The 13,461-nt window shown below is 53.6% G+C and overlaps 1 protein-coding gene across 2 annotated transcripts in view; it reads left to right on the forward strand.

Annotated features, from left to right (window-relative positions):
- The first annotated feature begins 4,539 nt into the window (after window positions 1-4,539).
- The window catches only part of FA2H (fatty acid 2-hydroxylase), a 74,881-nt gene continuing 65,959 nt past the window's right edge, over window positions 4,540-13,461 (forward strand). For both annotated transcript variants that reach the window (XM_073307080.1, XM_073307081.1), the window contains exon 1: window positions 4,540-4,858. In XM_073307080.1, the coding sequence (XP_073163181.1) occupies window positions 4,592-4,858 (267 nt within the window). In that variant the 5' untranslated portion in view covers window positions 4,540-4,591. The remainder of the gene's footprint in view (window positions 4,859-13,461) is intronic.

A 13,461-nucleotide genomic window follows, 5' to 3' on the forward strand; every position in this document is an offset into this window, starting at 1 on the left:
GAAGAGGGGGAGCAGGGGGCCAGGCCCATGGCAAAAAGTGGAGGTACGAGGCCCATCCACTTTTGAAAGTGGAAGGGGCATGGCCCCTTGGCCCCCCTGTTCCAGTGCCCCGATGAGGAGTTGTTAAAGCACAGCTCAGGGTCAGATATCTGCATTCTGCACTATACATTTTTTTACTTTTGTTTCCTTTCTCTATGTTGTCACTTGCATTGTTTACAAAGGCATGAAGACGTACATGTACATGTCACTTTTGCTCTGCATTCTGCTGCTGTGGACCGCAATAGATATTTACAAACTTAGCTCATCGTCATGAACCACGGTTTTGTTGTTGATTTTTTTTTTTAAGATTGGGAATGGCTGGGGGGTGCGGGAAGGAAAAAAGGATGTGGAAGAGAGAGAGAATTCATTGCATTTGTATGGCATCGGACAGTTACAGAAATCACTGTCATAAGCTGTAAATCCTGCCAGCCCATTCAAACCATGTGGCAAACATCCCATTGATCGCACTCACAATTTAAATGACCAGTAACTTTTATTTAAAGGGAATCATGGGGGACAGAACTAGAACAGTTCAACAGGAACTGGAAATAAACAAAAAATGAGTCAAATACCCTGTGAAATGTACAAACATTCACGTCTGTGGACCCAGCTCCTTGCCCTTCCCCTTCCCCTCGACCTGGCCGGGGGGAATGGCTGTGGAATATTGTGGGGGAGGGGGACAAGTGGGAATTGTCAGCTGCGTGGAGTTTGAGGGCCAGACACAGGCTGGGTTGCACAGGGACTGGCTTGGGCTCACTGTTCCCCTCCTGCATGCTCTGGGGGGGTCCCCTGCAAGGGTTTTCAGGAGCTGGTCAAGGATGCTGCACTGGGCATCTAGCAGGCTCCTCCCTGGCACAGAGAGCAGGGTTTGAGCCACTGGCTCAACAGCAGCATGGGCAGCAGCTGGTGCTGGAGGAGAAGGAGGAGGAGCAGCAGAAGGAGGAAAAGAAGGAGAAGGTATGTGTTCCCCGAGAGGAGCCAGGGCTATGGCGCCAGGCTGGACCTGAAAGCATTCAGCCACCAGCTGCCCTAGTGACTGCCTGAGAGCATGACTTATTCCGTTCAGTACGCAGCACTGCAGCACATGGACATTTGTCTCAGAAGCAGGAGAAAAGCCACAGCATCATGGACTTGCTCCACATCTTCCACCCAGTTTGGCAGATGGGAGAGAGGAGTGGGACCTGCCATTGTCAAATGTGTGAAGGCAGCATGCAGTACCAGCAACACGCAGGAAGGCGATTCCTAGAGTGTCTCCCCGTGGAAATGCTAGAACTAACATCACGTACCAAGGAGGGGCAGTGTGGAGGCAGACATAAGTATGTACACAGCATGTACCAATGCCCAGCATGGCATTTTGGACTCTCTGTGCAAGTGTGAGGTACATCTGTTAGCAGTACACATAAGAATATAAACATAAGAACATAAGCACAGCCATACTGGTCCATCCAGCCCAGTGTTCTGTCTTCTGACAGTGGCTGATGCCAGGTGCCCTAGAGGGAATGAACAAAACAAAGCACTTTATTGAGTGATCCAACCTGTTTCATCCAGCCCCAGCTTCTAGCAATCAGAGGTTTGGGAACACCTAGAGCATGGGGTTATGTCCCTGACTATCTCAGCTAATAGCCATGGATGGCTCTATCCTCCATGAACTTAGCTAATTCTTTTGAAGCTAGTTACACTTTTAACGTTTACAACATCCCCTGGCAATGAGTTCCACAGCCTGACTTTGCGATGTGGGAAGAAGTTCTTCCTTATGTTTGTTCTAAACCTGCTGCCTGTTAATTTCATTGGGTGACCCCTGGTTCATGTGTGAAGTGAAGGGGTAAATAACACTTCCCTATTCACTTTCTCTTCCCCATTCATGATTTTATAGACCTCTATCATATCCCCCTTAGTCATCTCTTTTCCAACCTGAACAGTCCCAGTCTTATTAAACTCTTCTCACATGGAAGCTGATCCATCCCCCTCATCATTTTTGTTGCCCTTCTCTGTACTTTTTTCCATTATATCTTTTTTGAGACAGAGTGACCAGAACTGTACGCAGTATTCAACGTATGGGCATACCAGGGATTTATATAGTGACGTGATATTTTCTGTCTAATGGTTCCTAACAGTCTGTTAGCTTTTTAGACTGCCACTGCACTTTAAGCAGATGTTTTCAGAGAATTATACATGATGACTCCAAGATCTCTTTCCTGAGTGGTAACAGTTAATTTAGACTCCATCATTTTGTACGAACAGTTGAGATGTTTTCCAATGTGCATTACTTTGCATTTGTCAACAATGAATTTCATCTGCTATTTTGTTGCTCAGTGACCCAGTTTTGTGAGATCCCTTTGTAACTCTTTGCCACTGCACTGTTGGGTTGTTGTTGTTGGCTTTTTTGGGTGCCACCTCACCTTTTTCCTGATCATTTATGAATATGTTAAACCTCATTGGTCCCAATACTGATCCCTGGGGGACCCCGCTATTTACCTTTCTCCCCTGTGAAAACTGACCATTTATTTCCTATCTTTTAAAACATGAAAGGACTTCCCCTCTTATCCCATGGTGGCTTACTTTGCTTAAAAGCCTTTGGTGGAGAACAAAAACATGAGGACATGCACAACTAGCCATAGCCCCCTATCCCCCTCTCTTCCCCATAACCTTCCTGCCTAACCACTCCTTTCCTCATCTTCTCCTCATTCCATTCCTCTGGTCTTCTCCTGTGCTGTCCCATAGGCCTGGGTCTGTCCCCCTCTCCTTGTTCACTGAGCAGCCAGTGTTTCCTTATTCTGCACATGCTAATTTTCCAATGCTAATTTTTCAGAGAAAGGTACTTCAGTCACAAAGATATTTATCAGCACAGTAAAGTAACTAATAGGAAATCTGTGTCACACAGAGTTTCATGTTCTTCTCTTTGGGGGAAAGCACAACCCCACCTCACCCGTGTCCCAGTATCCCCTTCCCTTTTTTGTGTGCCTCTGTGCTCCAAACTCTTCCTCGCACCATTATCATCTATTATCCATGCTATGGCTCTTTGTGGCTTGCCCCCACCCTATGTATTATTTCTCATACACTAGGGGAACAATGACTCCTACCTCTGACCAGCCCATGACACCAGGCTTCACTGTCCACTTGTTACATTTTCCAACAAGCACCCTTGTGCTGTGTCCCATACTGCCCCTTATGTGTGGGAGGTGCTCTCTGCAATCATCTGCCAAGCTCCCACACTGTGCTCCTTCAAATCCCTCCTTAAAACTCCCCTTGGCTGGGATGCTGCTCACAAAAAGCTTGACAAGGGTGAGGCAGCTGGTGTGCAGGCTGTGTTTGTTTGTACAGCACCTAGCACAACAGGGTCATGGTCCCTGACTGGGCTCCTGCATACTACCACAATACAAACAATTGATAATAATGAAAATGGCCCAGATCTTTGTGTCAGGCTCAGTGCAGGACCCAAGGGAGGAGAAGGTGGATTTACACTATCATTGCTTTCCCCTGATACCCCAGGCCAAGCTTACCAAGGTCCAGTTCAGCTACCATCATAAGCAGCCTCAGGGCTGCTCTAATTTATGGCTGTCTGCAACAGCCCCCATTATGGAAGCTGGGGATTGTCTGAATGCAACCTCTTCTGGCCATGCTTCATCCCCAAAACACCCCCTGTACTGGGGTCCCCTGAGCATCCTCAGCCAGATTCTCAGGCAAGGTTTCATGCTGCTTTGGGCCCCCAAAGCAGTGCAAAGGGGCCAAGGATCAGGCCCATTGTATTCTCAACCTAGCTGTAGCTAACCTGCACTTTGGGGCGGGCCCTGGGTACCTTGCCAATGTGGTTTCCTGGAAGGTGACACACACAGTTATAAACCAAGCCGCTTTTTGTGGATTGTTATGGGTTATTAGTAATAATTACCCATTACAGTTAATAATTAGCCCTATTTAGTGAATAGGGCTAATTATTAACTATAATGGGTTACTAATAACAGTCACGTGTTCCCTTTCTAGGTCTCCAAAACCTCCGCAAAGTGGCTTCACACCCTCTTCTGGGTGTCCAACCCCCCTCGCGGCAGCTCTCCTGTCCTCTGTGGGTGGGGCATCTTGTCCATAACCCAGGCGAGGGAAGCAGCGTGTGTCTCGGGAGGAGCGCGCTGGACTGGCAGGCAGGAGAGCTGGGCTTTGTGCCCTGTTCCCTGCCGGGTGACCTAGGGCAAGCCACAGCCCCCACTCCGTGCCTCAGTTTCCCCCCTGTAAAATGGGGCTACCGTTCCTGCCCACCTGTCTGACGTGCTCTGCCGGTAGAGGGGGCCGGGCGTTGTCAATAACACTCAGCTGCACCCAGCACCTGGGTCCCCCCCTTCCTCCGGCCGCCCCCGGGAGAGGCGGGTCTGGCTCTGGGCCCCGCCCGCCGCCCCAGCCACCAATCAGAGCCCCGCGCGCCTGCTGAATATCCATGAGGCGCCGCTTGGGGGCGTGGCGGCGCTCATGCCTATGCATGAGATGGAAATGAGCAGGTGCCGGGCTGGCGACTGCGGGTGGCCGAGGAGCGGAGCTGGAGCGGCCCGACCCGACCCGACCCGCCATGGCCCCGCCGCCCCGCGCCTACAGCCCGGCCGAGCTGCGGCAGCGCTGCGCCCAGGGCGCCTGCCTGGTGCTGCGGGGCCGCCGCCTCTACGACCTCAGCGGCTTCGTGCGGCTGCACCCGGGCGGCGAGCAGCTGCTGCGGGAGCGGGCGGGCGGGGACGTGAGCGCCGCGCTGGACGGGCCGCCGCACCGGCACTCCCGCAACGCGCGCCGCTGGCTGGAGCAGTACTACCTGGGCGAGCTGCGCCCGGCGCCCGCCCCGCAGGTACCGGCCCCGCAGCCTGCGCCCGTCCCGGCCCCGCAGCCTGCGCCCGTCCCGGCCCCGCAGCCTGCGCCCGTCCCGGCCCCGCAGCCTGCGCCCGTCCCGGCCCGGCGCGCCCCCCCGCGCAGCCTGCGCCCGTCCTTGTCCTCTGCGCCCGGCGCGCCCCGCTCTTCTTCCCCGGCGCGCTTCCCCGTCCCTGCGCCCCCCCCCCGCCTGCACCTGTCCCTGCCCGGCGCGCCCTGTCCCTGCCCCCTGCGCCCCCCCCCCCGCCTGCGCCCGTCCCTGCCCCCCCATCCCTGCGCCGTCTTTGTCGTCTGCGCCCGGCGCCCCCCCCCCGTAGCCTGCCCCTGTCCCTGCCCGGCACCCTCCCCCCCCCGCAGCCTGCACCTGTCCCTGCCCTCTGTACGCCCCCCCGCCTGCACCTGTCCCTGCCCCCCCATCCCTGCCCCCTGCGCCCCCCCTCCGCAGCCTGCACCCGTCCTTGCCCTCTGCGCCCCCCCCCGCCGTCCTTGTCGTCTGTGCCGGGCGCACCCCGCTGTTCTTGCCCGGCGCGCCCCCCCGTCCCCTCCCCCGCAGCCTGCCCCTATCCCTGCCTGGCACCCTCCCCCCCCCCACAGCCTGCCCCTGCGCCCCCCCCCGTAGCCTGCCCCTATCCCTGCCCGGCACCCTCCCCCCCACAGCCTGCTCTCTGCGCCCCCCCCCCCCCCCGCAGCCTGCACCTGTCCCTGCCCTCTGTGTCCCCCTGCCATCCTTGCCCTCTGTGCCCATCCCTGCCCAGCACGCCCTGCCCCCTGCGCCCCCCCGTCCCTGCACCCCCCCCAGCCTGCCCCCTCTCCCTGCCCGGCATGCCCCGCCCCTGCGCCCCCTGGCCGTTCTTGCCCTCTGCACCCCCCCCATCCCTACACCCCCCCCAGCCTGCCCTCCCCCCAGCCTGCACCCGTCCCCACAGCTCCCCCCCATCCGGCATGCCCTGCGTCCCCCCGTAGCCCCTGCCCGCCCCGTCCCAGCATGCCTGCCCCATCCCGGCTTGCCCCCCCTCCCCCCCGCACCCCCTCCCCACGCCCCGTCCCCACCCTCTGTGCTCCCCCCGAGCCTGCTCCCATCCCTGTGCCAGTCCCTGTACCCTGTCCCTGCCCTCTGCAACCCCCCAGCTTGCACCTGTCCCTATCCCTGTCCCTGTCCTCGCCCTTTGCACTCCGGTCCCTCAGGCCCCTGTCCTCGCCCTCTGCACCCTGGGCCCTGCTCCCTTCCCTGCCCCTCTGTGCCCCATCCCTGCATTGCACACACCTCCCCAGTTTGCACCCATCCCTGTGCCCCGTTCTCACCCTCTGCACCCTGGTCCCTCAGGCCCCATCCTCACCCTCTGCACCCTGTGTCCAGCTCCCTCCCCCCCCCCGTGCCCTGTCCTGGTCCCCCTGTCCCCGTCCCATACCTGCATTGCATGCACACCCCCAGCCTGCACCCATCCCTGTGCCCCGTCCCTGCCTCCTACACCCCAGTCCCATCTCCGCACCATGGGCCCCGCTTCCTTCCCTGCTTCTCTGTGTCCTGTCTCTGCCCCCAGTTCCACCTGTCCCCGTCCTCTGTGCCCCATCCCAGCATTGTGTACACCCCCAGCCTGCACCCATCCCTGTACCCTGTCCCTGTCCTCTACTCCCTGGTACCCTGGGCTCCACTCCCTTCCCTGCCCCTCTGTGCCCTACCCCTACAGTGCACACCCCCTACCCCTTACATCCATCCCTATCCCTGCCCTCTGCACCCTGGCTTCTCCCTGGGCTCCCTTCCCTGCCCCTTTTCCCTCTACACTCTGCATCCATCCCTGACCTCTGCACCCCGGTCCCCCAGACCCCTGTCTCTGCTGTCTGCAACCTGGCCCCTCCCTGGGCCCCCCTCCCTTTCCTATTCCTGCAGTGCATACCCCTACCCCCTGCATCTATCCCTAGGCCCCTGCCTCTGCAACCTGGCCGCTCCCTCAGTCCCCCTCCCTTCTCCTTTGCCCCCTATTCCTGCAGTGCACACCCGACCCCCTTCACCTGTCACCTACGTGCCCCCCTTTCACTTCCATGCTGGCTTATTGCTCATCTTCTGAACTTCAGCACTACCCCTCTACCCCCATCCTCTTCCCCTCTGTTCTTACTGGGATGTGGAAATATGGGGTGGGGGAGAGAGTAACAACACAAGGTTTGTGGTTCACTAGCCCCACCTTAGCTCACAGCAAATCCCTTTTGCAATCTCTGCTCAGTTCTGAAGTGTTGCGTTGGTGGGGATACTCCCAGAGGTAGAGCAGTTGTTCCTGGATGCCAGGGAAGGAAGATCAGTGGCAGGGCACAAATCCCAGCAGGAGGTGCCTAGAGGTGGGCTGCATTGTATACATCCCCCTCAAGCCTCCCCCCATCCAAACTTCAGAGAATGTCACCACTAAGAATGAAATAATTGTTTCCTTTAGGCTAAACTGAGGGTTTAAAATTTCAAAATTGTTCGCAGAAGTGGGAGGAAAAATGCTTCATTTCTTCATGCAGAGATCCTGGTTCTCAATTAATTAATTCCGTTCTCAGATAGCCTGTGTGCGGCTTTGAAAGGCTTCATTTCTGTGCACGGGCTAAAGGGGCGGAGGCGGGAGGGGTGGTTAACAGCTGATGCGAGAGCAAATGCTACACTCCCGTCACTGCATGGCACTGCCCTCCCTGCTCAATGCTACGCTGTCAATGATTGTACAGGAACAGTGAGCTAGTCTCGTGAGCTCGCACCCAGCCTCTGTCATAAAGCTGTGTACTGACGCACCAGAACTTCAGCAGTAAAAATTGGTCAGGTCTGAGAAATTACCAGACTTCCTCTGAAGGCGAAGAGCAATGTTTTTGTAAAAGTATTTTTGAAGAAAATCCATTCAACTGGTTTTGAGTAACTAGTCTCTCAAATAATTACCCTGATTTTTAAATCTTGATTCCTGTCTGTTTCCTGGTTTCTTATCCCCTCCAGAGGGAAAAGGCTGGTTACTAGAGCTAAATTCAGGTTTTCTTACAAGTACTTTATTTGCTAAAAAATACAGTTGCAGCTGACCACGAAGATCAATGACGGGGTGCTCACCAGGGGTATGACACACCAGGTTCAAACCCTTGCTCTGGAACAGAGCCAAAACAAAATCTTCTGATTTAATCACACTGAATTTTTATTTGGTTTGACTGAATTGATTTTTTTTTAAAAATTCTCTACTGGCACTGGACCAAAACATCAGCTGTTCACCAAGCTCTGTTTGTTGTTGTCCCTGCAAACTTTCCCTAAAGTTAAATCCCCTTCAATTCATGTGCCAGCTGGATTTAAAGAAAAGTTTTGCTTAATCCTCACTGTTCACAATAGTGGCAATAGATCGGGCCCAACCCTGCTGCTAATGCCAACTCTGTACTATGTGTTGCTCACTTCCATTAGCAGGCATGGGATGTGATGGGCATCTTCCCAACATGGGAGTCACTGCCCAAAAGCTTTACACTTCAAAAAGACAACAGGCAGAGATGGAGGGTAGGGGAGAGCAGGGGACCAGAGACAGGTAAGCTGGCCGGGTGATGACAGGCTACATGTTGATGAAATACAGCTTGAATGTGTAATCATGTTAAACTACATATTGGACTAGCTTAGAGCCCTGCTGTTATCCCTGTAGGAGCCGTGATAGAAATGGGTGTTCAGGAGGGGATAGTAGCTGTACCACCTGACTCAGGAAACATGTCTGGGACGTGGCGTGGTGACCTGGGCTGGAGCAGCAGAACAGAGTCACACTGAGACTGGCAGTATTGGGATCGCAGCAGGGATGGAGGTGCTAAATAGGGAAGATCGTGGCCAAGAAATGCAATTTTAGCAGTGTTTTGTATCAAGTGTTGGAGGCAACATAAAGTAGGGAGTCGGAGAAGAGTCTGCAGTAATCACAGCTGGATACTTGGGTCCTGGCTCAGAGTTCCTGCCGTGGGAATAGAAAGAAAGCTGGATCTTAGCTGTATGGCAGAAGAGGCAGCAGGGTTCAGACAGGTAGGGCAAAGGAGAGGGAGGAGTCAAAGCGCACTTGCGCCATATGCACCAGGTTGTTGGGAAGGCCTGCGTGCTGCCTGCCGTTACAGTGAAGGGGGTGCTCAAGGTGGGGGGAAGAGGTTTGGGAGAGAAGGTTAGGAGTTCTGTTGTAGCCAGGGCATGGTTGCATTGGGAGGGAAAGCAGCCACAGGGCATTGAGGTTAAAGTGTCTGGGGGGGTTGCAAAGACTGTAGATGTGGTGCCTTTAGAAGACTTACTTTGATTTCCCCCTTGTAACTTGGGGTAGTGATCCTTGTGCTTACATATTTGTAGGTTTGAGTCTCACTGGCAACTAGACTGTGCTTGAAATGAGGATTAAATGGAGGAAGTACTTGGCTTGAGATGAAAAGATCCAAAAATGGCTCCTTGAAATTTCAAGCGTTTAATACTACTAGTGTCCCTCTGTCTACACAACGAAACCACATTGTGCCACAACATTGGTGCGGTAGGTAACTTTGGAGGCTGACTCAAATGCAGGCCAGCTTTCTAGGGCAGGGATAGAAAAATGGTTAAGGAATTATCGTTATTTGAAAACTAGGCTTGGTTCACTCCCTCTGAAGCTGCTGGAGAGAGATCTTATGGCAACAGAAGATTTTCCACCATCCACCTCTGAACCAGCTAAAGAAACTTCTCAAATGTACAGTAAATGCCAGCAGCTGGTAGCAGCGCTAGTTGTAAATCAAGCCAATCAGAGAAACGTAAGGCTGGAAGGGACCGTGAGAGTTCATCTAGTCCGACCCACCCCTCCACCCCAGCTGCGGCAGGGTCAAGAATGCTTAAATGCTTATTCTCCCTTGTAAATGTGCTTGAATGTTACAGCTGGAGAAGCCGTACGTCACCACACAGCTTTGTTAGCCACCCCTTTCAGACAAGGCACAAAGCCTCTCGAGTCAAGAGCCAGGGTCTTAATGCTTGCTTACTTTGACTCTTACTTTTAGTCTCTCCTCCCCCTCCCCACGCGCCTTTGCCAATGTTGGAGTGAAGGCGGGCTGTTCTGTGCGTGCATGGTAGCTGTACAGTGAAATGGCATATCAGGCAGTGCTCCCAAGGAGTCCTCATTAGCTTGGCCAGCAATGCTCACATCTTCAATTTAAAGAGCCAGCGACCCGTCCAATGCTTGTTTAAAACTTAAACCCCAAGCAACATGCTCTCAGAAGCCAGTTGTGGGTGAGATGTGAGGGTAGTTACCCAGTGCATCTCTCACCAAACTCAAGCACTTGGAAGCAAGGCAGCAGCTACCTAAGGAGGCTATAAATAGTGTGTCCATATAACGGACATGTACAGTATTCTTATCCAGTACAAAGAGCTCCTAAGTCATGTGACAAAGTTCCTCCTCTGCCTTGGTGGGTCCTGCACTTATTGGTGGATTTGCTTGCCTCAGAGATTCATGGCAGCCCTCAGCTTGGCCACTTTTGCTAGTGGCTCAAACCTGCCGTTCATTCAGCTACCCTCATCACTGGCCAGCATGGGGAAAAAGGAAGAACAACAATCCTGCCGATCCACCATGTGGGTTGGGGAACAGCCCAGAGACCTTCCCCTCTGGGGGAACCCACAGTCCAGGTCAACTCCTCCTGTGTCTGATCAGGAGTTGAGAGGTTTGGGGGGAACCCAGGCCCACCCACTACTCTGGGTTCCAGCCCAGGGCACTGTGGATTGCAGCTGTCTAGAGTGCCTCCTGGAACAGCTGCACGGCAGTTACAACTCCCTGGGCTACTTCCCCATGGCCTCCTCCCAACCCCTTCTTTATCCTCACCACAGATCTTCCTCCTGGTGTCAGATAATGCTTGTACACCTCAGTCCTCCAGCAGTCCGCCTTCTCACACACACCACCAACTCAAGTGAGCTCCTTTTTAAACCCAGGTGCCCTGATTACCCAGTCTGCCCTAATTGATTCTAGCAGCTTCTTAATTGGCTCCAGGTGTCCTCATTAGCCTGCCTGCCTGAATTTGTTCCAGCAAGTTCCTTCTGTTTCAAAAACTGCCTGTTACCTTACCCAGGGAAAATGGACCTGCTTAATCTGGGACTAATCTATCTCAAAGGGCAGCAGCTCGGGGGCTTGCGTGTGGGTGGCCGTCCACAGATCAGTCAAAATGCAGACTCCAGTGGCTCTCCTTGCTTCCGCTGCTGTTCCAGGGCTCTGGCAAGGCTGGTTTCCATATCTGACTGAGCAGGCCTGAGACTCGGACTGTGCGGCTCTCTGGTGTTTCCCATCTGCAGCCGGCTCACCGGGCGTTCCAAACGAGCCCTAGCTCCAGGGATATTGATGCTAAGTTCGTTGGTGCGGGTGCTGCCACGGGGGTGGACTGGTTCAGGAGCAGGTTTTGGAACAGTGTTTGGCAGCTGATCATCGGCCATGCCAGGAATCCCCTCTCAAGCAGCAGCTCTTCTCCTACGCCATCCTGGGCTCTGCCCTGTCCGAGGCCATGGGACTCTTCTGTTTGATGGTGGCACTCCTCATCCTGTTTCCTCTGTGACCGCCTCTGGGCCAACCCATGGCTTCCATCACTCTGTGCCCTCTCCGGTTTGAGTCTGCCTCCTTCACCAGAGCGTTCCACATTTATACTTAGACAAAAGCTTTTCTCCTGAAAAAACTAAAACAAAACACTCTCCTGTAGCCACCTGGCCTGACCCTGTCACAGTCATCACAAGACCGATGTGGGGAGGGGGGGCCTTTAACCTCTGCAATTCCTGAGACTAGGGAGCTGGCTCCTTCCCCTAATGCCTTCACCCCAGTGGGGAAAGTAGCAGTCCAATTCACTTCCCACTGCTGGTCATGTCCATCCGTCTCCCTCCCTGGCTCCTTAACTACTCCCCTGCAGAGAGGGTGCTTGCCACTGCCATCCAGGGATGTGGAGGTGTAGAAAAGAGCCAACACAACGGGCCAAGGGAGCGGAAGATGAGGGCTCTCTCTTCTGCTCCTCCTGCAGGTCACCCAGTAGTGGTTCCACTCACTGCTGGCCTGGGGCTCTGTCCGCTTGCTGGCTGATTTCTGATCTCCTGTCTCCTGCTTTCAGATAAACAGAGGCCGGGGTTCTAATCCAAGTAGGTCATTCCAAGGGTCTTCTCTCTGGAGTGTGGAGGGGCTCCCTTGTTGTAAGCTGCCCTGTTTGGGGACACTTGCCAGAGACCCCCTTAGCACTCTGCACCCCCTTCACAGCAGCTAATATCAGCTGGAATCTTGCTGCCTACCCCTGGAAGTGATCTAGCCGGAACTGGTGGCAGGTCTTTCATAACCAAGGCTTCCTCCCTTTCCTTTGGACTGTTCTCCCTTGGGGAGGGTGCCAGAGCCAACGTTTAGTGACCTGCAGGCCATGGGGTGCAAGGTTTCTGTTTGGCTAATTTGTTTTGTTTTGTTTTTGCTTTCTTGGCTTAGTTTAGCCCTTGTGTTTCAGCATGGAGCAGCGAGGGCTGTGCACCAGCTGTCTCTCAGGGACGGCTTTGTAAATCGTCTGAATTTTGGTATCATAGGGCTCCTGTTAGCATTTTTGAAACAAAATTCTTCAGTCTTCCAAATCCTTGAAAGAGCAAATGGTCCCCAGTTCGGAGACTCTTCTCCTTTCTCCCATGCCACTCCCCTTCCAGCCCCCTCCCCCGTGCTCCCAACGAGCTAGCCAGACAAGCAAGTTCCTGTTCTGCAGCCTGTTCTGGAGGGGAATGCCGTTCAGATTTAATAATTTTATTAAGATGATGTTAAAATAAAAAAGGTACAAAGTTTAAGTGTAGAAGCTTCTGTTTATCAGGGAATAAGGTACAGATTATCAAGGGGTGCAGAATTCGGTTTAGGATCGGATGGCATAAGGAAAACATAATCTGTAATAGCCCCGATTGGGGCTAAAAGGTTAATGGGTCAAAGTACAGACATGGAGACACGAGGGTATGTTCATACAATGGCTCTGTTCAGGTGTGGAGTAGAATGAGTGATATGATGATGAGGATGGATTTACCCTCCTTTGGTGAGATTTAATATTCAGGTTTCAGAGTAACAGCCGTGTTAGTCTGTATTCGCAAAAAGAAAAGGAGGACTTGTGGCACCTTAGAGACTAACCAATTTATTTGAGCATGAGCTTTCGTGAGCTACAGCTCACTTCATCGGATGCATCGATGAAACTTATGAAGCTTATGCTCAAATAAATTGGTTGTCTCTAAGGTGCCACAAGTCCTCCTTTTCATTTAATGTTCAGTGAGTTTATGGTTCCAGTCAAGAGCCGAGGAAAGCAGACCGTGGAGGGAGATCAGACATAACCTGGCACTAGACAAACTCTCTATCTGGCATCTGCTGATTTAAGTAACAAGTGACTTGCTTGCTGCACGCATGCCCTCAGACTTGGATTTGCTTTGCCTGGGCCAGAAAGGATTTAAATCCCATTCTAATGGCACAGCAAACACTTGTCGCCCAGAGTCCCTGTTAAGAGGACATGTCCCACTTGCCTTCACTGACTGCTTGTGTGTGTGTGATGGTGGTGTAGCCGTGTGAGTCCCAGGATATTGGCAATACAAGGTGGATGAGGTAAGAGCTTTGATTGGACCAGGTAATAGCTTTTATTCTCTCACTG

The sequence above is a fragment of the Lepidochelys kempii genome, chromosome 12 (assembly GCF_965140265.1).
Source record: "Lepidochelys kempii isolate rLepKem1 chromosome 12, rLepKem1.hap2, whole genome shotgun sequence".
Taxonomy (NCBI): domain Eukaryota; kingdom Metazoa; phylum Chordata; order Testudines; family Cheloniidae; genus Lepidochelys; species Lepidochelys kempii.